General features: G+C 34.8%; 1 protein-coding gene across 3 annotated transcripts in view; it reads left to right on the top strand.

The window, feature by feature from the left end:
• Positions 1–26,563, top strand: part of LOC143202875 (uncharacterized) — a 98,102-nt gene extending 71,539 nt beyond the window's left edge. For 2 of the 3 annotated variants that reach the window (XM_076414831.1, XM_076414832.1), the window contains 11 exons: positions 7,640–7,927; positions 11,607–11,841; positions 13,135–13,483; positions 15,569–15,925; positions 16,099–16,298; positions 16,360–16,584; positions 18,531–18,769; positions 18,823–19,049; positions 19,105–19,401; positions 21,264–21,969; positions 23,641–26,563. In XM_076414831.1, coding sequence (XP_076270946.1) covers positions 7,640–7,927; positions 11,607–11,841; positions 13,135–13,483; positions 15,569–15,925; positions 16,099–16,298; positions 16,360–16,584; positions 18,531–18,769; positions 18,823–19,049; positions 19,105–19,401; positions 21,264–21,969; positions 23,641–24,166 — 3,649 coding nt within the window. In that variant the 3' untranslated portion in view covers positions 24,167–26,563. The remainder of the gene's footprint in view (positions 1–7,639; positions 7,928–11,606; positions 11,842–13,134; positions 13,484–15,568; positions 15,926–16,098; positions 16,299–16,359; positions 16,585–18,530; positions 18,770–18,822; positions 19,050–19,104; positions 19,402–21,263; positions 21,970–23,640) is intronic. The other variant, XM_076414833.1, reaches the window with a different exon arrangement.
• Positions 26,564–26,684: the final 121 nt, after the last annotated feature.

Below are 26,684 nucleotides of genomic sequence, written 5' to 3'. Positions count from 1 at the left end.
CTAGATTTGTGACAGTGATTAATCTGGCGTAATGTTAATCGGCGAAAGAACTGGTCTAAGATCTCTGTATAATTGGATGTCGAATTAGTTTGATCTAGAATTGCACGACAGTTATGCGTAAACCGCTTGATTGAATTAGAGAATTAGGTCTACGAATGGAGGACGCTTGACATCCGTCTTATGCCACACCCCTAACATGTTTTACACCTACGCTGTACATATTTCGTGGACATTTTTACATATATTTAAAAATGCCGGAAAATTTTGTTATGAGCCAATTATTTAAAACAATGGTTGATTGTAGTAGTTTTTTTCCAAGGAAAGGGCACGGGAGCTAGAATTATTTCTCAGAAAAAATCATATAGATATAGTTCTCATGTGAGAGGGCACGGGAGCTAGAATTATTTCTCAGAAAAAATCATATAGATATAGTTCTCATGTGAGAGACTCACTTTTCCAAATAAAAATTGCGTTAACAGGTCAATTGAAAGTACCCGGCCTGACACATAGATGGCGCTATTATAATTAAATCCATATGTTTTTTAGTTAGCCCTCACCCTCAAAATATGCGTGTATTAATTTGACAGCTGTCGGATCATTAGTTTGTGAATTATAGCATTTTGAGTGAAGCAACTTTTGTTATTGTGAAAAAAATGGATAAGTAAAAAGTAAAAAAATGGTAAGTATTGCTTTTTGCACGGAAAAGATACAGTTCAAGCAGAAACTTGGCTTGATGCCGAGTTTCCGGACACTGCTTCAGGAAAATTAATCATCAAGGATTGATATGCTAAGTTTAGACGTGGTGAAATGAGCACCGAAGACGCTGAACGCAGTGGACGCCCAAAGTTGTTGCCCGAGGTTGTTACCGACGAAAACATTAGATAAATCCACAAATGATTTTAAATGACCGTAAATTGAAACTGAATGAAATAGCAGACACTCTAAAGATATCAACTGAACGTGTACATCATATCATTCACGAATATGTGGGTATAAGAAAGCTCTGTGCAAAGTGGGTGCCGCGAGAGCTCACTTTTCACCAAAATCAACGACGAGTTGATGATTCGGAGCAGTGTTCGAAGATGATACATGAAACATGGCTCCATCAGTTCACTCCAAAATCCAATCGACAGTCATCCGAGTGAACTGCACACGGTGAACCCGCTCCAAAGCGTGGGAAAACGCAACAGTCGGCTGGCAGGGTTATGGCGTCTGTATTTGGGATGCGCATGGAATAATTGTCATTGACTACCTTGAAAAAGGAAGGACCATTAACAGCGACTATTACTTAGCGTTATTGGACTGTTTGAAAGATGAAATTGCCGAAAAACGGCTTCATTTGGAGAAAGAGAATGTGCTGCTTCACCAAGACAATTCACCGTGTCAAAAATCCACCCTATTCTCCAGATCTGGCTCCCAGCGACTATTTCCTGTTCTCAGATCTCAAAATAATGCTCGCTGGGAAGAAATTTTCGTCGAGTGAAGAGGTAATCGCCGAAACTGAGGCCTATTTTGAAGCAAAGGACAAATCGTACGGCAAAAATGGTATCGAAAAGTGGGAGGGTCACTATAATCGGTATATCACCCTTGAAGGGAATTATGTTGGGTAAAAAAAACATAATTTTGTCAAAAAAATGTGTTTTACTATGGTAGGCCGGAGACTTTTCAATTAGCCTGTTAATCCAGACAATCACCTATATATGTTTTAAATAAGAGTCGGAAACTTCTTCAAAGCAAAACAATATTTCATTATTTAGCTTTCTGCACACTACTTCAAATGAATATGCATTATAACGAATTCATTTTGATAATAATTTAATCATGAAAACTTAGAAAAGCGCTAAACACTGTTTACTTCTACGCTCTGAACCAAAGACATGTCTTCTTGGCTCGTAGCATAACGATCAGAATAAGTGATAAATCCAAAGTAGTGACATCTAGTATATTGGACGTCACTAAACCTTTCTCCAAAATTGTGTATAACGTTAAATTTCAAACCAGATAAATCCGCTTTCTCGCAACATTTCTATAAAATCGCGAATCCCCGCCTAATTATAACATGTGCATGTCAACTGTCGTCCGAAAACATTTACCCAAGTCGAAATTACAACCGAAAAAATGTGCGATAAAAATACGAATGATTTTAGCGAGTCGTGCTCCTCCTCGGTCGTCGTTCGAACTCACTCAGGAATAAAAATACCTTAAATAAACAAACACTCGTGTACGGAATGTGATCATTATTTATTTAGTCATTAAAAGTCACCAAATGTTTTCGGCGTTAGTAATGGCTGTTGACTTCGTTCGAGTCGACGTCAACGACGATCGCGGTTTTTTCGTTTCTTTCGCGCTGCTAGGGAATTCATTGATCCTTTTTAACAGTCTTCGCATGTGCCAGTGAATCAACCGAATATCATCATGTTTAAGGTGGTATTCTAGCCTAAATCTGAAAAAAATCGATTTTGTTTTCTTTATTTTTACAAAACTTAACGCTTCAAGAAAATATCCTTACCAGGATTTTTCGAAATTCAAATTATTTTCGGAGGCGTAGCTGTTTTAGTGACGGGATATCTAAACCGTCTCGTAACTAACTCGAAACTTCAGATTTCCAGTTTGGTTTTCGAAATCACCATTCAACAATCGATCAAGTGAGTAACTGCGGCTATTGAAAGAGCGTTTGAGGAAAAGAAATACTGCCCTGCAATATTCCTGAATGTCTCATAATCTTCTGATCTGGTTTGGCATTTGGGATTAATCTGTAAGTTGAGCAAATTGTTACCGCGTAACTATTGTCAATTGCTGGAGTCATATTTATTCGGAAGAAAATTTAGAGTATCGCACGAAATGACGTTCTCGACATTTAAAAATATCTCGACTGGAGTTCCTCAAGGTAGCGTCTTAGGACCTCTCCTGTATCTGCTCTACACTGCTAACATTCCAACAACAAAAGAAACAATTCTTGGAACCTTTGTTGACGACACAACTATATATCTCTGCCTAGGGCAGTAGATAAAGTACAAGTGGCAGTCAACAAAATCTACAAATGGACGAGAGATTGGAAAATTCAACTTAATAGCTCCAAATCTGTCCACGTTAATTGTGCATTGAGGCGAAATAATAAAAACTTAATTATATCACTCAATGGATTTCTCAAGCAGAATCAGCTAAATACCTCGAAATCCATCTTGATGGTAGATTAAATTGGAAACATCATGTTAGACAAAAAGCAAAATACATTAGAACTAAAATAAAACAACTATACAGGTTAGTCGGATGATACTCTCAACTTGATCTAAAACCAAAGAGGTTGATTTATAAAACAATTATAAAGCCAATTTGGACCTATGGGGTAAAAATATGGGGTTGCACTAAAAATTAAAATCAACTAGTCATCCAACGCTGTAAAAACAAGGTTCTTCGATTGATTACCAATGCCTATCGCTACGTAACCAACGAAAAACTGCACGATGACCTGGAAATCAAATGGATTTGCGAAGTTATCCAAAATTTCAACTTCACTTCTCGATCATTCAAATGATTTTGTGTAAACCATTGTTTTATTGTTGTTGTTTCTAATGGAGCGAAGTTCTTATAACATTTTTCAAGCCATTGCTTCACTTAAACTTATTTTTTCACCTACTTCAAAAAACGAGGAGGTTCTTTGGTCGACTGTATATTTTTTTAAAGTATGTTCGTCGATTTCTCTGTCAATTATGGACCGATTTTCAAATTTATTTTATTTTATTTTATATATCCCATTGTGAATGCCAATAGAGATGTAGATATTTCTGTGACATACCAGTTGCATACATATTTGTTAATATAAATGGTGTAGCAATGTGTAAGTAATACATACGAAAGTTCAATTCTAATCATTATACATCATCACTAATACATCACTACATATAATACTAGCAACCCGCCCCGGCTTCGCACGGGTGCAATGCTGATACTAAATTAAATACACTACAGAAAATATATACGTTGTATATAAAAACATAGTGGCCCGCTCCGACTTTGCACGGGCATAAAATATATATGCCTATGTCACTCAATGAAAACATGATTAAAATCGATCCAGTATTTTTGGTTCATTCATTACTGCCCTTGGCCTGCACGCATTAAATTTGGAGTAAAACAATTCCTCTTCCCCTATACTTACTATGAAGATTTCCTGCTATCTTTGGAATATCTAAATTCATACAATTTTTATTACATTACACATTTTTAAACGCAAATTTTAAATTGTAATATCTCCGAAAATATTTGTTTAATTTACATGCTGTAAGGAACCATATTGATCTATATTAATTGCACACTGTATTTAAGGTACTTAATTCGATAAGGATTAATGCCGTATTGCTTAAAATAGCTTCGTAAATAAGCCATTTTCTCACGTAAAAAGTAAACAATAAAAATGGTTAATGTGGGTTATCCCTAAAAGATAAACATATACCATCGCGGACTTTTTTGTAGACCTTTTTATGGTGTACAATACTGTAGTACATTAATTTGATCTAACTCGTAGGGTTAGGCAGCGTTTTTGCTAATTGCTAAATAAGCCTAAAAAAATAGGTTAATTTACGACATCACGTTAGAAACCTCTAAAATTAGCAATGTTGCCTTAGTATATTATGCATGTATTATACATATAAACCTTCCTCTTGAATCACTCTATCTATTGGAAAAAACCGCATCAAAATCCGTTGCGTAGTTTTAAAGATTTAAGCGCACATAGGGATATAGGGACAGAAAAGGCGACTTTGTTTTATACTATGTAGTGATGGCATATTGTGGTCTGTGGTGGTAATAAATAAATAAATAAATGGTTCTGTGGTCTATTACTTCCTATTACTTGCTTAGTGCTTTATTGATCGTCGAATCCATTTTTCTAATTCTTTATGGTTTCTTTTAAAACCAAAGCGTTGTGTCATAGACCGAGCGGTTACAATAACTGATTGACCTGTATAGAGAGTTTTAAAACATAGTGTGTTGTTTGAGTGAAGACTGTTTGGATGTTGTTTCAGAAATCTTGGACATAAACTCAAGACAGTTTAATTGCCAAATCTTTATATTTTAAAAAGAAAATCTTTTGATAATAAGAAATATTTATTGCATTTTTTTCAGTTCTTCAAAACACATTAAATATATGGGACCGGCGTATTTAGGTCAAAAAGTTGATTGCTAAATATTGACCCTTCATTGGTGGTAAAATATATTACAACATACATATTTGACACTTTATCTTTCAAGTATTATTGAAATTAGCGTCTACGGCGATGTTTATATCTGTTATGTCATTAGTCATTTCGAGCTTTCTTCTACTAGAAGCACTATATTTTGTTGGTAACAAATTCCCCACTAGTTTTTTTGATATTGCTCTTAGTAGTTCAATAATCTGCCCATAGGGCAATAAGTATTTGTTTTGTTTATATTATATATAAATCGCATGTAGAAAATCACTTTATTAAGTGATCTCTTGTACAAAATACTATTTTAATTAATTAGTCTTATTTTAAAGCTTATTCTAAAGTCTGTGTATATTTATATTTAACTAATTAGCGAGTACATTGGGATGTAATGACACTCTTTCTCCCCATTACTTGAAATTAATTAATTAAATTTAGATTTGTAGAAAACTACAATTAATGTCAAGGAACTAACAAACTCATTTAGATACCATTTTAATATGAGAGCCAGCTTGGACGGCGCAGTGGTTAAGGCTACAGGACGGTCTTACTACTGTTGCGATTGTCGCGGGTTCGATTCCTGCTAAGGCATGGTCGTAATTTTTGTTTGTTATTGTCTAAAAGGCAAGAGTGGGAAAATCCGATAAGCAAAATTGTCGCAATCACGCCAGTTATCTCTAAATCGGTGGTAACTCGCCAACGGTTAAGCAGTAGATCCTGTCCAGATAAACCCCAAGTTGGTAAAAAGGAGACTCTTAAAATGTATCAAAAAAATTTGATTTGTTCAATCTTGCTTGCCAATTACTAGAATTCTTATTATGAAACTTATTGATGTTATTGTGAAACAAAATATTAATCGACATGTATAAAAAATCCGTTATGGTCGATATTTTTTATGCTATTCCGATACTGAAATATTCGATTATTAAATGGAATTTTCTTCATTGTCTTATTTTGCAATTTCATGACTGTTATCTTCGCGATTCACGTGTTTACAAATGATTACTGACTCGCACGTCTTTATCAACATAACAATTACTATTATTCTCCGAATGACAAGATTAAACGTTTATTGAAAGTCAGCACTTAATGTATGGCTAACAAAGATAAAAAATATTGGCGCTATAAACTGTTTGCTGCACCAGATACTAGATATTGTATTTAAATGTTTTGTTTCGTTTAAATTTGTTTTTGTTTATACTTATTTTTTGTTTAGCCCGTCAGGACATCATAAGACCTATCAAATAATCTAACTATCCTATTAAATAATTCTGAAAACATATCTGAAGCTTTCAAACAGGTGACTCTGCGGAAAGCTGTTAAGATATGGCCTGAAATATTGGAACAAAAATCATTCAAAATTGGCATTATTCATCAACGTAATATCCATCAAGAGCCACACAATTATTCCAGCGCCGCTTTAACATTGCAATACCACTTTTGTAGGACCATTTATCTTTTGCCTCAAAATAGGCCTGTCACCAGTTGCTGTCCATTCAGATGACGATCATTTTGATTGCAGAGTGAAGTGATGGATCCATGTTTCCTCCATTGTCACATTTGTTACGTTTAAACATGGCCAAACACTGCTCAAAATCATCAACACGTTCTTGTTTTTGGTCAACAGTGAGCAAACGCAGCACCCACTTTTAACAGAGCTTTCTCATAGTCAAATGTTCATGCAATATAAAACCAACGCGTTCTTTTAATATCTTTATGATGTTAGGTAACTCATGTAACTCCACCTTTCGATCGTTCAAAACAATTTTCTGGATTTTTTTGATGTTTTCTGGTGTTACCACCTCATTTGGACGTCCTCTGCGTTCTGCATCTTCGGTGTCTCTACGGCCACGTTTGAAGTCAGCAAACCAACGTTTTATTGTTGTTCCTGATGGAGTGGAGCTCTTATAACACTTTTCAAGCCATTGCTTCGCTTGAACGGTGTATTTTCCCATCAAGAAGCAGTGTAAAATTAAAACACGAAATTGTTTTTGATCCACTGTTTTGAAAATAACAAAGATAGTGTCATTCTTACCACAATAACTAACAAACTTATGAGTAGAATATCATGACATTTTAACGGGTTTCTTTTGAAGGTTAGTACAGGATATATTGATCCACAACATCTCCGGATTTTATGTTGATTATTAGAATTAATATTAAATATATTAAGCATGTAAATAGGTTCAGGAAGAAAATAAAAATGGTAAAATTTTGGAAATAACACATTTTATTTAAAAAAGTATTGAATAAAACGAAATAAAAATATAATTAATATAGGTCCAGCTATTCTATTCTTATAAAAAAATCATATTATACATTATCATTATTATTTATAAACTTTATAAACGTACTACCTGAAAAAGCGGTGAATGCAATAAAACTAGCACCATCTATATGTTAGGCCCGTGACTTTTCAGACCATGTGTTAACGTAAATTTTTCTTGTTGCAGGGTACCCAAGAGCACCATCAACCTGGAGGTCTGGATACCGCCCGACTACGACACTTACGCTACCGATTTCGTGATCGAATGCGGCAGCGTATCTCCGCCTGGTCGGTTTGGCTGGTTCATCCCGAACGAGCTCACCGGCCCCATCAGGGACTACTACAACCCGAACAAGCTGAACGACATACGATCCATACATTGGCGCTTCTTTCGGGACGAGAAAGTCGTCAAATTCTTCGATATTGATGTCAACCAGATGCCTCTCAAGAAATACCTGACGGCAATAAGTGAGGAGTAAGTAAGCAGTAATCTAAATTGATTCGGTAACTTGCGTCTTTAGAAGGTATGCCGGTAATTACTTTCCTGTTTCTGTAACGTAGTTCTCTAGCCATAAATATGCAATGTTATAGCCATAAAATAGACAAACTTGACATATTTTTTAACATATTCAAGTTGACCAGATAGAACCAAATGGTCTTTAGATGATGTCATTTCGGGTTCATGATAATTGGTTTTTGCGGGCGACAGAGACTCTAACAGGTTAATTGAAAAGTCCTCGGCCTACCATAGTAAAACATAATTCAATATTTTTTATTCAACATAATTTCCTTCAAGGGTGATACACTGATTATAGCGGCCCTACAACTTTTCGATACCATTTTTGTAGTACGATTTGTCCTTTGCTTCAAAATAGGCCTCAGTTTCGTCGATCACCTCTTCATTCGACGAAAATTTCTTCCCAGCGAGCATTGTTTTGAGATCTGAGAACAGGGGGAGCGCTGGGGGCCAAATCTGGAAAATACGGTGGATGAGGAAGCAATTCGAAGTCCAATTCATGGATTTTTGACACGGTGCATTGTCTTGGTGAAGCAGCACTTTCTTTTTCTTCAAATGCGGAAATTTTTCGGCGATTTCGTCCTTCAGACCTTCCAATAACGCTATGTAATAGTCGCTGTTGATGGTCCTTCGTTTCTCAAGGTGGTTAATGAGAATTATTTCATGCGCATCTCAAAATACAGAAGCCATAACCTTGTCAGCCGACCGTTGCGTTTTCCCACGCTGTGGAGCGGGTTCATCGTGTGCAGTCCACTCGGATGACTGTCGATTGGACTTCGGAGTGAAATGATGGAGCCATGTTTCATCCATTGTCACATATCGACGCAAATACTCGGGTTTAATACGCTTGATCATCTTCAAACACTGCTCCGAATCATCAGCTCATCGTTGTTTTTGGCTAAAAGTGAACTCGCGCGGCACAAATATGAATGATGAATGATATGATGTACATGTTCAGTTGATATCTTCAAAGTGTCTGCTATTTCATTCAATTTCAATTTACGGTCATTCAAAATCATTTTGTGGATTTTTTAAATGTTTTCGTCGGTAGCAACCTCTTTTGGGCGTCCATTGCGTTCGCCGTCTTCGGTGCTCATTTCACCACGTCTAAACTTAGCTTACCGATCCTTGATGATTGATTGTCCTGGGGCAGTGTCCTTCAGTATGTTTTCCCTTCAAAAAGCAATATTTTATCAAGACGCGAAATTCCTTTTTATGCATTTTTTTTCACAATAACAAAAGTTGCTTCTATCTGTCAGGCCGAGGATTTTTCAATGGACCTGTTAGGTTACGACTGGGATTGTCATATTTGGTTTAACTATCGATATTGATGGATGGGTAGGGATCTAATCGATTGATTTCCGTGTTGTAAGTTGCCAAGGGAGAACTTCACACTAAGCATGTTCGTGAAGCTTTTTACGAACGGTGATCCCATCCCGTTCGAGGTGGAAGTTCGCGTTTCTCACAAACCATGGGGCATTGAGAAACGCGCGAACTTTTTTGTATTAGAACACTTGGAGAAACGTACCTGTACCACACCTATGCTGCAAAAAGACACTGGACTGGACTGGACGGACCAGCATTTTGTACAGAGTCGCTTTCTAGAGGATTGGGAGTTTGCTTTTTCTGCAGAGGAGAGAGAATAGGATGTTATACATGCCATTGCTTTTGCACATAGCGTGTTGAATTTGGGCTAATCATTGGAGCCTGCGGTCGAATTGGAGACCGAGGCATGATACCTTCTGGAGCCAGGGTTAGGCCTGAAGTCTGTTACGGATAGCATCGGGACTGTATCTAGTGGCGAAGAAGGCTGTGTCATCTGCATAAAATGCTGTGTTGGATTGCTTGGGAAGTGGAAAATCGGCCATGTGCAAGTTGAACAGGGCCAGGGCTAATGGAGCACCTTGCGGAACTCCAGCGGAGATTTACTTCCCAGATGAGACTACATCGCCGACTTCTACTTGAAAGGACCTATCTTCCAAGTATGAGTGAATTCGGAAAATAAGGTCATCCGATAGAAACTTTGCATTGGTCGAGAAATGCCCGCAATATCCTTAAAGACTTTATAAGGTGATTTTGTAGCGGTACTCTCCAGACCTAGCTCCATCCGATTACCACCTAAAAACACAAAAGTTCGATACTGTTCTTCGAAAACTCTAGGTTTTTACATTGTAACTGAAAATTCAATACTCTCATTTAAAACTATTGATACTTAGAAAAAATATCGATATTTCTTCAGCATCTTTATTACCACCTTTTCGCATCAGTACATCAAAGCACTATTTCGAAGACGTTAAAAAATAGCTCGATGTTTAGTTCTTTAGTTTTTTTAAGGACTGAGAAACTGTTCTTTTGGAATGGAATCCATAAATTGCCTGAAAAATGGGCAAAATGTTTTGAATCAATTTGAAATACTTTTAATACATAAATTTTAAGTATCCTTTTTAAACAAACTGTGTTCTTTACCGAAAAAAAAACAGGAAAGGAATTACCGACATACCTGGCCTATCTAGAACGTTCTATGGCTATGGCTATGGCTTCTATATCTTTCAAACGTGCTATAATATGGCTTCATTGGAATAAGTATGACCAGAACCGAATTTATTTTCTCCCCGGCCTAATTATTTCCTCGAGGCTATAACTTTCGACATGTTTATTAGACGAATAACCGAAATTTCTATCAATCTGATTAATTTTGATGTATTTTTAACGTAAAACATTAGCTAAAAACTATAAATATGTGTTTTTATTTCGGACCAGTAACATAAAACGTAACCTTCGTAAATATAAAACTGTTACCAAGGCTGGGAGAAGACAACAAACCGAATGCGAAATCATTCGAAAAATTGATCGAGCTGTTTACATTTTGAAAAGCGGATCGGATCAAAGCTTTTTTTAAACGACCAAGCATCCATTCCCGGGGGTATTCACCCAGTTTACGAAAATAACCGACAACAAATTCACCGAAAAAATACTGAGATCGAATGATCGGAATCCTTTCGTATTGGGAGCATTGAGATTGTTTTCATCTAACGTAAAACTTTATTTTTTATCATTACATAATATGGTGGCCAACAATGTAAATTATGACAGGTGTGAAACAATTAGTAAGATGTTAAATCTAGTAAACTACGCAAAACACATTGTTTTTTTATCAGCCCATATTAGTTTGTGAAGTTCCGCGAATATTTTTTGAGAGGGATATATCTGTTATCCATAAACAAAGATATAGTCCGTCCAATAAAACTGCCAATGCACGTCATAACGTAGAATATATTTCAGATTCATTTCAAAACCTAGGCAAATTTTTAATTTTATCCTAGTTAAATAGAATGATACTGGTAGATCATGTTGCCAAATGTCTGTAAAATTCTTTAAAACATTAACAGTGATAATTAGATGTCGCGAACGTCGAAAACAAGAATTCTTGGTTGATGCGGCAACGTTGCGACGTACCACGTCATACATTTTGATGACGCGTCTTAAGTGATTTATTGAGCGGACTATAAACAGATTCTTAACACCACATACAGATAAAACAATGAAATAGAAGAACAAATGAAACAAATTTTTTGTTTTATTACTTTTAAAATACGATATATTCAACAATAATTGATTTTTTTTCTTTTTTTTTTAGGAACTCATGTCCTCAAAATATTTGTGATGGAACAATGTTCACTCCCACTTACTGTAAGAGCGGGAAACAAAGATGCGGCCTTCTACTGTCGTCAAACTATAATTCTACGAAATTCGTCATCAAGCACATCAAGGAGAACAAGCTTTTGATGAGGGTACTCTTTGTTGGTGACGATTTGGCTTCTCTGGTGATTAAACTAAAGGAAAAGTATTGGGACAGGAATGACGTTAGCTTGGTAAGTTATAATTTTATAATCGTTATGATTAGTTAAAATATGCTCAGTTTTCGTCAACAACCTTTTTTGACTACATAGAGACACTCTATAGTCTATTCAAAAAACAGTGAATTCACGATGTCGAATGTGTTGCCTATCTCAAATTATAAATTCGTTTTAAAATCAGAAACTGTTTTTCCTTCTCATTTTATTCCACTTAAAAAGAGATATAGTGCTGTCTGATTCGTCCAAACATGTAACCGAATCAGCCTATAAAATTCGCCCGATTGTCAAATGTCTGCAAAATTCTTCAAAACATTAGGCATAATAATTACAGGTTATAAACCGGCAAAAACTGTGTTGACGTTTTTCTTATTTTGAACGAGATAATATATGATTAGGTTAGATGATAATATAATTTCAAATTGCTGCTTAAAATATGTGATTGCTCTGATTACTCTACTCTTAGATGGTGGGGAAAAGAGTTCAATGTAAATATAATAAAACAACTCTAACCTATAAACTATTTTGGCTGTTTAATTAACTACAGTTTCAATAATATAGGCTAATATAATGTTAAAATAAATTATATTTAATAACACTCTTTTTGTCCCTTTATTTTATTTGCCAAAGCCAAAATGAACTAAGACTCAAAGTTGATCAGGTAACATTTGGACGTCATCTTTTGGAGTTCACTGTTACCGTGGATAGATTATATATAGCCCATCCATTAAAACCGCCAATACACAACATAGATGACACCGAATTTATTGACAATTGCAGTTTGTAAAATTGTAACATTGATTATTGATTAATCTTTCAGGGGATTTTTCCTTCTAATTTTATAGTATTTAAAAAGATTGCTGCCTGATACGTCAGGACATACAACCGAATCGGCCCTTAAAATTCGATTTGTGTTGGTACAAATGAGCCATGTTGCCAAATATCTGCAAAATTCTTTAAAACATTAGTGGTAATAACTAGAGGTTATCGACAGGTACCAAAGTTCTAAGTAGATGTGGCAACATTGCGATGTGCTGACGTCAATATACTAGTCGAATTTTTCCTTCTCATTTTATGCTAGTTCGATTTAGGTTGGTACTTGTGGGCCATGTTGGTAAAAGTCTGCAAAATTCTTGATATACTAGTATTAATAATTAGAGATTAAAAACTGACAAACGTTGTAAACCAAAAGTCAAATTTGACGTGGCAACATTGCGATGTGCTGACGTTATACATTTTGATGACGTATATTGGCTGTTTTATCGGACGGGCTGTAACACCGATGGGAACTAATCTAGAAATTGTTTTCAGGTGGTACTAAGTTGGGTGCCCAGTGACGTGGTGCTCTACGAGAGAGACTTCGTGACCGTATCTTTCGAGAATTCCGAACGTCTGAACTTCACCCACGCCATCGGCTACAAATACGAGATGCACCGGCTCGTGAAAGTCGCCTGGAGCAAAATCGAAAATATCGCGAAGCCGCTGTACGACGCGGTGCGTAGCTTCAAATTCGAGACGGACGAATACGAAAGATTACTGTCACTGTACGAGGCTAAGCGCTACGTTAACACGCCCAAGGAAATCGCGTGCGACTTCCTGTACAACAACAACAAGACTTGGATCAAGTGGCAAAAATCACCGGAAAGTTACATATATATCGGTGCGTGTTTTGATGTGGGGTTTATGACTTAATTTTTACAGATTTCCCGGCAAAATTATGCCAGATCTTAATATATCTTCAGACCTGAGAGATTAGAAGACTTCTTAAATACTTTGGTGGTTACACTTACTACATTCAATGTGTATGGCTGTTAAACTATACTACACTACACTTTATTAAGTTAGTTATGTTATTATTATTGTTAATTATTTTAATATTATAAAAGAATCGAGCAAAGCAAGACTATGAATTTGACATGTTTTCACTCACAAACACTAACTCGTCCTGATATTGTTTTAATTTATTGATTATTATATATAAACATGCTTTTTAGCATAATTTTACAACAACATAGGTGATATATAGGTAATATTTTATAAAATAGCTCCAATTAATGAAAATATCAGGTTACTTTTATATCAAATCCCCATAATTAACAAAACAAAATATCGATGGGTTCAAAATAATATAGCATAAAAAAGTTAGACAAAAGTACTATAATTAAAATTACTTACTTACTTAATTTTTTTAAACACATATATTGGATAATTGAAACAATAGTCACATTTACAAAAAATATATTAAATAAACTTGATTATAAACACTTACTAAATTACTATTAATAATTTATTCTAATCTTAGGATCAATCATGGACCATTAATGATAATTGTATGTTTAGCTTCTGTAGCTTTTCTTTATATTTTCATTAACTCATTTGAGTGAACTACTATAAATCTTCATATTTTATTCGATAAAGATTTTTACCACGGCTTATTTGATATAAGAGCTATTTACCTATAATTAAATAAAACTGCAGTCAATGACCTTCAAGGCAATATTCATTGTCAAAATTACACTTTTTCATCAGTTTCTCAAATCCTTTCCTATAAGCAAATGCATTTATTTCAGGCATCTTCAGGTATCTCATTTCTAGTTTATTTTTAGCTTTTGTTCTAATCCATCGACATTCTTAAAATTCAAAATTAATTGATTAATATTTATACTATGAATTTGAAAAAGCTGCTTGTCAAAATCTAAATACCTTGTGAACATATACTTTCAGGCAAAACTGAAACATATAATTTATTAACTCTACAAAAAGCAAAAAGTAACTTACTGTCATATTATTCTTTATACATTTTTATCCCAACTTATTGTTTCTTTTTAATAGTTCCAACAATACTGGAACAGCCAAAAGAATACAAAATCTTAAACAACACTGCTTAAAATTAAATAACATCGTGTAATAATATTTTACTTCAACTCAGTTTTCACTTTAATTTCCGTTTGAAAATTGCCGGGCGGCATTTTGCGGTACAGCGCTGCCAGATTTTAAACGTCAACATTACACGTCCGTAATTGGTCTATATACAACAGATACATGGAGAATAATCTACCGTACAAGAGAGGCAACTTGCAGGGCAATATTTGTTTATATGCTTTGTGTCTCTGATCTGACATATATTCCTGGTTGCGTATTCCGTTTTTTTTATATACTTGTCAAAGTATAGAAAGAAATATGGAATATATAAAAAAATATAGTAATAATGAATTATAATTATATAGGTAAATACAATCAAATTATTTCTCTATAACGCCTGGCGATTCATATTTTTTAGTGAAATCAATTAGAGTGAATTAGAGAGAATTAGAATTTTTATATTGATCAATATAAAACACTTCATACACTTAAAAATGCTTTTGTTCTAACAATTTGAACTAGCCAAACACACGTTATGATCGCAGCGCTACCTCTGATTCGACCTGATAAGACATTTCCCTAAGATCCTAAGTATTTCTGTTTTGATGATTGCCATCTTTAGCGTTTTGAACGAGCGTTACATTGTAAAACTTCCGCACCCAACGGGTTTCTTGAGTGGCGTTGTATACCAGCTGATATTGTAAAATTAATGTAAATTTGGAGGTTGGTGTCACAATCTTTGCGCCTGATACTTTCAGAGCCACATCGCATTGAACATATTTCTATTTTAAATATAATTTTCATTTCGTAGAAAGAGAATCTGTAAAAATTAAGTCCTTCAAACCCATTTTTTTTTCGAATTAACATCAATATAAATTTGTAGGTGGTATATTTCCCATGTCCGGTTCCTCCTATGGAGGCCAAGGAATCCTACAGGCTGCACTATTAGCCGCGACCGCCATCAACAACAACAAAACCTTACTGCCCAACTATCACTTGAAACTTCTCGCAACAGATGGCATGTGTCGAGCAGAAAACGTCATGAAGAACTTCATAGAGTTCATCGTCGATCCTAATTATTATAATAGTTTAGTGGGCGTACTGGGACCGGCCTGTTCCGATACAGTAGAACCACTCGCCGGGGTCTCCAAGTACTATCACATCATGGCCATTTCGTACAGTGCAGAAGGATCCAGCTTTTCTGATCGCGAGAAATATCCGTATTTCTTCAGAACGATAGGTGAGTTTCAAAGATACAAAAAATGTAATTCTTCAAACGCCCGACGTTGTCAGTTCTTGTTAATTATACATATATCTGAAGAATATATTATAAATGGAATAAACCTAAAATGCCCCTTGAAACTCGGGTTTTGACAACATTTTTTTGGTATTCTACTTATATTATAATTTCAGGCGAAAACAAATACTATAAACACGTTTATATGGAGTTGTTCAAGCAATTTAAATGGAACAGGGTAGCAGCATTGACGGAAGACGGACAGAAATATACTGAATATATTTCCTTAATGCAAGACGACTTAGAACTAAACGGCATCTCCTTCGTAGCAAACAAAAAATTCCCTAGAGAAAGGGAAACGGAACCTATGACCAGAGTAAGTATCGGCCGAATAGTTTTATATTCAACAGTTAACTAACCGGAGGGTTTTAACGTAGTATTTGGAAGACCTGCGCGAGAAACGAGCTCGTATTATCATCGCGGACGTAGTGGACGAGATCGCTCGACAGGTGATGTGTGAAGCTTATAAATTAAACATGACTGGAGCCGAAGGATATGTCTGGTTCCTGCCCATGTGGCTAAATAAAACTTGGTATAATACAGATTACTTTAATTTGGAAAAAAACGAGACAGTCAACTGTACTACTCATGAAATGATTAAGGTAAGATATATTCCATTTATGTAGCTTGTATTTATTTTTATTAATTATTTCCTTATCATTATCTATTCCCTTATCCTAAGTTTGCAAATAATATATTATCGGCGGATATATAAAAGTTGTCGTTGTTTTTTGTTATCGAAATTACTACATGTTGTTGTATTCGAATTATTTTAATAACAAATATTGTCAAATTATCAAGTTTCTAGACTAGACATGTCGGTTGTGTCAAACCTGTCATTCTTTCAAATAAATGAAAGCTTATTGTTGTAGTTAAAAAGGAATGGGTCTGAACAATACCGCAAGTGGCGTAAAACTTGCCGGTCATTATTCCCTAAATAGTTTTTAATTGGCACATTTCATTTATAGTTTTTTATTAACTACATCTTACATTCGATATGCTTATTTACAAATTAATTTATTATTACTGTTCTGTTGTACTTGCATTAATACAGAATCAAGGCGAGTACTGGATTAATACACCAGTATGTATTTCCCAAATTAAAATAAAATTAAACTACTTAAGCTGTAGTTAAGAGTAATACTTATACACTATACAAGTTCATGTGGTTTGGTTCACTTCAATCTTCTGATTTCCTGCGAATTGTCCAGTAGCTGTATCGCTACCAGGTTGCTATGATTTAGCAACCTTATTTCATGTTTTCATGTGAAATCTTGGATCACTTCGTATATCCATTTGATTTCGAGGTCATCGTGCAACTCTTTGTTTGTTGCGCATTAGTATTTAATCGTAGAACTTTGTTTTGCCAGCGTTGGATTACTAGTTGGTTTAGTGTTTTTGTATATCCCCATACTTGCACCCCATATGCCCAAATTGGCTTTTGATGACTGCTAAACCAATCTCTTTGATTTTAAGTCAAGTAGAGAGTATCTTCCAACTAACCAGTACAGTTATTTGTCTACCATGATGTTTCCAATTTAACCTATTATCTATGGATGATAGGTTAGATTGATGTTGATTATGCTTGAGAAATCGGGCATCCGTCAAGTGACATAATTAGATTTTAGTCATTTTGCCGCAACGCAAAATTATCATGGACAGATTTCCATTTGTCTATCTTGTTGACCGCCACTTGCACTTTTTCTACAGACTTAGGCAGAAGTTCCAAGTACTGTTTCTATTAGCACAACAGTGGAGAGATTTTGTTCTTTCATCTCAACACTAACCCTGGGGTTTTCTCTTTCTACAAGTAAACGAATGAATAATGTAGACGAATAATAGTTTAAAATTTTATTAACGGTTAACGATTAAAATTAATTAATCAATTCTGTTATAAAACATCACCTATCTCTTAATTATTCATAAGCATGGAATGGAGCTGCACAAAGAAAAGTTCTGAGTAAATTGGTCAACATCGCGGTTCCTTGAATTATAAAAATAAATACTATTAAGTTTTGTGGTCGACCCAAGCCATACTTCAAACATCTAAACTAACATCGACGAAGACATTTGACTATAACATCTTCTCTGTAGACTTAAATTCTTTTCTTCATAAAATAATAATGAGATCAAATTCCTGGCGAAAAAACTTTCTGGTATAAAATTTGACATTTTTAACGCATTAAAGAAACTGTATTACGAGAAACGAAAAGCACTGTCGACTATAGTCCTGTCAGTAAAACAACCAATGCACGTTATCAAGATTTAAAATGCAACGTTGCCGCGCCAAATTTAAGTTTTCATTTATTTTCACAAAATATTAATGTAAATAAAATAATGAAACAAAAATAACGTTATAAGACCGATTTGGTTACATGTTCGGGCGCATCAGACTTCATTCTGTTCCTTCTTAGAATAATACTAATTAGTAAAATGAGAAAGAAAACTATCAAATAAAAATAGTATCTAATATCAAGAGATATGTATATAATTAAATGGTTTTGTGAAATAATATTCTAAGGAAAATTAACGTGTTCCGTTTTGTCAGGCCATTACTGGTTATTTCTCGATGACTCACGCATATTACGCCCCCTATAATCAAACCATGCAAGAGAACATATCGGTCGGCGATTGGTTGAAGAAATATAAAAAAGTGGCCAAAGCGAACATGTCTAACTACGGAGGTTTTGCGTATGACGCGGTCTGGGTCTACGCTCTGGCGTTGGACAAGCTGGCCAGGACCGATGCCGAAGCCTTGTCCGATTTACATTCTGAAAACACCACCAAGTCGGTATTCTTCGATTGACGTTTTAATATGAAACTAATAATGTGATTTTCAGTAAACTGGTTAAGATAGTGGAACAAACCGATTTCTATGGCGTCTCCGGACGGATTAAATTCCGTGGGGGGCCATCCAGGTTTTCCGTGATAAACATCATGGAATGGTACGAGAATGACACCCACTTAATCGGCGAGTTTACTCCGAACCTCGCCGACAATAGTCCGGAAATCCTCGGAGGCGATCTCGCTTTGCATCCTTCCGTTATCAAATGGTTCACTCACGATGGTAAGGTCATCGCCTTCTGGCAGTTACGTAAGCCTAAAATTAACGTTGTCCGTAGGTAAAGTACCGGGGGATGGCACTCAATCACCTCCCGGGTGTACCATCGAGAGGATCGCCAAACTATTCGACGTGGAATGTCAATCCGCCATGATCCTTCTGAATGTCATGATCGGAACCCTAGCGATAGTGATTATTTCGGCGATTTGCTTTTACATCAAGTTCAAATATGACAGAAAAGTGCAGAAACAAAGAGAATACCTGAAGAAGCTTGGTATCACCAACGAACGGCAGATTCCGGCTAATCTCGACGATTTAGAAGTTCCTAGGGAGAATGTTGAGATAAATCGTAGACTAGGTAATGTATCAATTAACATCAGACATATCAAGTCATTATCATCAAAGCTACCCCAAAACTATGGTCACCTTTATCCAGACTGTTAAACATCATGAAACACTTAAGCAGTTACATTTGACAACAGGGTTGACCAGCACCAACACAACAGAGTCAAGTTGTAATCTCCAAACTCTTGGTAATACATCCCCTATTAGTAAAGAATGTACATTTTCTAAAGCTCTCTCAAGTTCATCCTTTTCACAATTTCCTAAATGCAAATAAAATAAAAAAAATAACTTATGAGAGCTTTAAATGATTTTTCAAATATAGTTGTTGAGGGATGTATATGAAAAGATGCTGCATTTCCTTACTATATGTGTACGCTCTTGACATTGGGATTAAAACAAATAATAAGTTCAGAGTAGTGACATCAAAATATTGGAATTTTAAGTTTTTTATTTTGCTGATAAAGAGGGGTGATATGTGTTTAGTTTGGTTTGTCATTTCATCATGAATAGACTGACATAGAAAATCATGGTTCTGTTCAAGGCAAATATGAGAACACCAAACCAAACTTCAGTAAAACAGAACGAACTGAAAATTTTCTAATAAGATTATTTTGGTACACATTTTTGCATGTTATAGAACTGGCTTTTTTTTATAGATATAATAATTGAAGACACATATTTTTGACAAAAGTTAGAGACAGAATAACTTTATAGTAATCACAAACTAAACAAGCCAAGTTTTGTTCATCTGAGCCACCTGAGGGCGCGCAAAGCGTGATTATTTACTACAGGGGGAAAATTAAAAAATATTTTTTTTATAAAATATTTTATTTAAATACTAGTTCTCATTTCTATAAAATTAAAAATGTGTTTGGTGTTCCATTGTCTGGTTCTTATCAGTATGAAGTTGAAGATTGGTCAGTATCGAAAGCATATGAGGAGAAACATGTGTTATAACTTTCAATTTTCAAATCTTTTAATTTACTTCATTTGAAAAAAAAGAAGATATTTGTACTTGTAATTCTTTGTGAAGATTCTAATGTGGGCTGGGCAAGTACTGATTCCAATATTTCACTTGTAACCATGTTTTGCTTTTCAATAGGTTAAGGGAAATGAATGATCTGTGAATATATACATATTATGTATTTCAATTATATTTTTAATGTAGATTTTAATGAAAGATTTACTATTAAAATTACAATTAGTAATTGCATCTTGGTTAAGCCATGATATTACACATTTGGGTCCATACAACCTTCCTGTTCCAAAAATTCATGACAGAGGTTTCCTGAAGTTTATCATGATTTACTTTTAAAAACCATTACTGCGCTAGAGCAGAATCCTTTGGAAATTAATTAGCTTTATTTGCACCTTGACATTCTAAAAAATAACACTCATATATGATTTTGCATTTAAACAAATAATATTTACCTCATGCTACAAAAATAGCGATATAACAATAACTTTTCTTAAAATTATATCCCAAAATAGAATAAAATAAAAATAACCTGTCACATAGTTGTTAACAAAATTTCAAATTGAATGAAAAGAAACCTGTATTTTTAACTACGGCCATCTTGTGATTCGGACTTGCAAAACATGGTTACGAGTGTGCCCATTTAAGTTCCCATTCTATGTTTTGTGATGGTTATTAAGTCTTGACAGTACTGAATATTTATAATAGAGTATTTTTCAGAGTGGTTTTCGACGTGTAGTCTCATTTTGACTTTATCTGCAAACGTGTTACTCACATCCAGTAGCGGTGACATCATTTCTCTTCACCTAAATCGTTAATACTCATACCATCATCTACCGGAGTCACGATCGCATAGCGAGAACACGCGTATACTGATTGTGCATTTTGTTTCGTTACAGGAGTTGGCGCTTTCGGTTGCGTATATGGTGGGGAGGCGGAACTACCCTGGGGTCGTCAGCGGCAGGTAGCCGTCAAAACCCTGAAGCTGCACTCCCCGCCCGAAGACCGGATCGACTTCCTCAAAGAGGCGGACACCATGAAACGATTTGATCATCCCAACGTCATCAAACTGGTCGGCGTGATTACTAGAACGCAACCGCTCCACACCCTCATGGAGTTTTGTTTGTACGGCGATGTAAAAACGTATCTGTTGTCTCGCAGAAACCTGACGACGAACAAGAATTCGAAACGCGCGGACGAAGTCTCGCCCAGACGATTGACTAGCATGGCTATGGACATAGCCCGAGGAATGAGTTACCTGGCCGAGTTGAAATTCGTGCATCGCGACCTCGCCTGCAGGAATTGTTTGGTCAACGACTCGATGGTCGTCAAGGTTGGCGATTTCGGCATGACACGGCAGATGGGGAATTATGAGTGTTACCGGTTTACGCGTAAGGGAATGTTGCCAGTGCGCTGGATGGCCCCGGAAAGTCTCTTTTCCGGTATATTCACCGCCGCCTCCGATATGTGGAGCTACGGCGTAGTGTTGTACGAAATTGTCACCTTTGGTTGCATGCCCTGGGCCGGCAAAACCAACCTGGAGGTCGTGGAAGAAGTTAGAGGTGGTAAAACTTTGGAAGCACCAGAAGGACTTAAACAACAGCTGTAAGTATAAGCTTAAATATATAGTCCGTTCAATAAAACAATGAACGCACATCATATCAATTGATGACGTCAAAACGCCGCAATGTTGCCGCATCAACTATTGAGTTGTAGTTCATTTTGGCTTTGGGGTCCTACAAATCCTATGAATTAGAATTCTAGACGCGTTTTTTTATCTAGTGGTATCACCTGGATGCCTAATCTACTTAATTAATATTTGTATATCCAAGTAATATATTTTACATTCATTAGAGAGCATATTTATCTTTTAGGCTTAGTTCTTGTTTCTTTCTGTTCAGTGTTTTCTTGTAAAGTCATTTTGATATCACTGTATTTCTCCTTACTTTATTCTTTTACTACTTATATACATTCTTGATAAAAAAACTATATTGATCAAATCTGTATATAATTAAAAATAATTAGTATGCTTTCTGTCCTCACACATTTTAAGCAAATGCTCATGTATGTTCTGAACAATCACACATATATCCTCGCACATAAATATTTCACACTCTACAATAACATTTCCTACATATAATAATTATATACTTACCTTTAGTTGTTTTCACTCTAGTCACCCAGTCTTGGAAATTGTCAGCATTGAATTATTATTCCACATCCCACACGTTCAAGTTAAGATATTCATCTTTTGCATAACTTAAGATATTCATCTTTTGCAAATTTCTTCTTATGTGTCTGGTTGAGTTCATCCAAATCGAAGGTGTTATTAACCATTCCTATCTCCAGCATGAAGAACAATATATCTGCACATCTAATCACACAAATTCAAATAATCAGTCTTCCTTGATTTTATTATATGATTTTAGAAACTGTATTCTTTTAAGAGCAATGCCTGGAGGTTCCATTACTTCAATACTTCTCAGACTAACAGTTTCCTCTGAAATAATTGTGTTAAATTATGTTTATATTGAAAAAAACTACTCACTGTTTTTATACATTTCATATATTTGATCTCTGATAGAGTTAACATCAGGCTGATGAAGATGAGGACGGTTTCTTTTCAGTCCGTAGTAATATTTAGTGCAGCTGCAACACGCTAAAAATAAGTTCAATAAAAACCGCAGCTAATTATTATTTAACAGTAAAAAATGCTGACCTCTCTAACGAATTTTACTGGCAGCATTATTTCCTTCATGTTTGAAGTCAGTGACTAGGGAGGCAATCTGTTCTGTCTGGTTTCGGCATTTCCAATGAGAGTAATAATAAGCAAAGTGTTAAAACAACCTTTGCCGGTTTATAACCTGTAGTTATAATATTTTGAAGAATTTTCCAGGCGTTTGACAACCGGACGACTTTGACAGGCTCATTCGTTTACGTGTGAAACTAATCAGACAGCATTGTGTTTCTTTTTAACTAGAATGAAATGAGAAGGAAAATAGTGTCTGATTCTAAAACGAATTTACAAATTGCGATACGAAATACAATAAACATCTTGATGACGTGAGTTTACGGTTATTCTGAATAGACTGTACGTTGATGACTTTATCGTCATGAGGTCTGCAAGTTTGGATGTTACAATATTTTCGCAATGGTTTTTACGATCTGTAATGACGCTGTGATCTTGGAAAATTAAACAACTAATCGATTTGAGCGTCTTTTATAGAAGACGAAACTTATTTAAAACTTATTAATAATCATTTTTTCCTGTTACAGACAATCTTTAATGAACTCATGCTGGCAACAAAATCCCAAAGATCGGCCGACTGCGTCATCCGTCGTTGAGTTCCTTGCAAACAACGGTAAATTGTTGACGCCCAGTAAAGACGTCCCAGTGCAATCTATCGTGATAGACGAAGTGCAACCTACGCAGCTGACCAAGCGCCCGGGCATAAAACTCAGTGAAATCGATTTCACCAACGAGTTTAATTTCCTGAACTCGCCTAAGGCCATGATGGAACCTCATGACGCTATTTTCGAGATCAAGGGTAACCCACCACTACCTCAGTCACCTGACAATGCCTTCGACCTTTCCCCGGAGGACGATTCTACAGTAAGTATACAGCTAGAAACAATTTGCCCTAAGGCGCCCTTATTGGGCCCTAGTAAATCCTCAAGTAGCCTAATCAATTATGGAAAGTTTCAAATGCAAAGCAATAGAACGGATTCGTGTCATGAGGAAGACGATGAAGGATTTATCGGTAATAGTCCTTCGAATGGGTATATCAACAGTAAGTTGTAATTTTGCTTGTAAAATGTTGATTTTATTATTTTATGTGAATGATGTGAATGTAAATAAAATAAGAACGGATCATAAAATAAGACAGATCATCCAACAACTATCCTGCAGTTAATTTGACGAATGAAGTGCACTAAATGCATGTAATATGTGTTATATATACATCCATCCATTAGTTTGTTACCATTATCATCTTTTCCACATATATTTTCCTTTTTGTGTGTTAAGATATTAAATCATTTCCTTTAGTTTAGTTGTGCTTGGCAAATGTTACCACGTCTTACCGTTTGAAATGTTCGCGGACTACGTTGCTTGCAGTAGATATATACGTAAAAGTTACGTACTAATCAGTTGATGTGACTATCAAGTATTAGAATCCAATCGAAATATTGGCTTAATTTGACTTATGCAACCAGACGTGCAGTAACGAGTCCACAGTTTTAAACGGCATTGTATCAACAGGGTCATAAATTTAATTTAGTCGTAATATCACCAAAGCCTCAGATGTATTAGATTTTTGTACTGGCGAAGACCTCCAATGAGGACTGTACACTTACATGACCTTGTACAGATAACTGCAGGTTATTTGTTTTCTAAATCTAATGTTGCTTCTCCCAGCATTCTTAGAAGAAATTGAATTACAAACGAGACTGATAATAATAATAATAATAAACATATTAAATAAATATATTATTAGTTCTATTTTTAGTTGTACTATTAATTTTAATAGTTAATATTTGTATCATTGTAAGGATGTTGATAGCATATTAGTAGTACTATGTTTTTAGTATAATTTTAGCATAAGCAAGTCTTCATATCACATCGAATATCATGATGATTCACATTAGTCTTTTGTTCCCCGCGTATTTTTTACTTTATCGTGATTTCTTTCAACACTTTCGACATTTTTCTACGCACATCACCATCCAAGACCATGAAATGTTCTCAGGAATTTTTGACTTAACAAATGTTTATTACTCGTAAGTGTGTTGTTTTTTTTAACTACCTTTAATCATAATAAGCGCAATATTGTGATAAAATAATGTGTGTAAAAAAATGCTTTCTCCCAATGAAACGTCGATTTCATATGTAGACACAACGCTACTCTAACCGAAAAAAAACCTATGAAAGTGTTAGAATGGTATCGTAAGAATCTAGTCATGCTTAGAATTAAGGGTAAATATAGTATTATCATTAGATCGCATAATTTTTTTTATTTTGTTATATATGTTTCAATCCAACTACACATATTTTTATATAAATTTAAATTAATTTATACCGATTTTTACTTAATTTTATATAGTTGTGATAAGTCTTATCTCTACCATTCTGTTTCTTTCTAAAATGGGCATTACTTATGCGTGTTCAAAAATCAATTATATTTTTCTGAACAGTGTAATGTAAAAATATTAATTGTTTTTTATTTCTGTATTAAAACTATTCCCATGCAATTTAGTACTGTTCCTACATCTCCATTACTTTTTGAAATTAAAAAAAAAGTTTATGATTTAGGCATTTTATCAATAGATAGATTTGTCATCGCTAGAAGCCTATGAGTTAATATTAAATGTAAATAAAATAAATAAACGTAACGTTTTAGAAGCTGTACATATAGAATATGTTGTTATTTATCGTAAAATAAAACAAATTTAATCTCAATTAAAACCATGACTGTTAAGTTCCTGCGTAAAATATTTTGTATAACGTGTGTATTTTACACCGAACGAACTTTGGAATAACTTTTTAATATTTCCAAGGTTCCAAGGTCTTGTTAGATTCGCAAATAATGTAGAGTATAAGTCCAAATTTACTTTAGATTAAGCCCTTCCATAATGTAATGTAAAACAAAACTTTTTTTTAAGCTTTTAGAAATTTTATTTTTGTAAGAAAAAACAAATAAATAAAAAAATCGCATTATTTTGTACAAACATTGGAACAAAATAATTCGACAATATTCTACATTATTTCATGTACTAAAGGATAATAAAATGGCATTTCATAGAATAGCTTAAGGACGTGTACTGTGTTTATACTTATTTTCATAGATTTAAGTATTAAACTGATATAATACAGGGACTATTTAAAAGAAATCGTCCAGTCTTCTGTACATAATAAAAAGCTAATGAATTTTGATATTCATTAGCCAAAACATCACTCGCATGTGTATTTGTGCAATTTATATCTAAGGGAATGTAATAATTAAAAGAACAATCGAATTAGCGCGTAGGCTTTGTTTTTCAGCCACCATCATAAAATAGCCCAATTGTAGGAGTTTGATATAAAGAACATTTCTGTACCTGACTTTCAAATTTTAGGTAATATTATTTATGATTATGTCAATAGCTAAATGAATTAAGTTATTTTGTCAGTTTAATAATAAACACGTCATTTTATATAACATTACTTTGTTTTATTTTAATTTATTTAGTGTATCATATCAAATGACTAACATTTTTGTTTCTGGAAAAAACGCTGTCATCTCTTTAGTAAAATATCAGTTACTAGTTTTCTTAGTATGTGA

Source organism: Rhynchophorus ferrugineus, unplaced genomic scaffold (genome assembly GCF_030347505.1).
Source record: "Rhynchophorus ferrugineus isolate W39M unplaced genomic scaffold, kcgeb_rfMv2 rfM9, whole genome shotgun sequence".
Taxonomy (NCBI): Eukaryota; Metazoa; Arthropoda; class Insecta; order Coleoptera; family Curculionidae; genus Rhynchophorus; species Rhynchophorus ferrugineus.
Note: the sequence above shows the minus strand (reverse complement) of the source record. Positions and strands in the feature narration are given on the sequence as shown.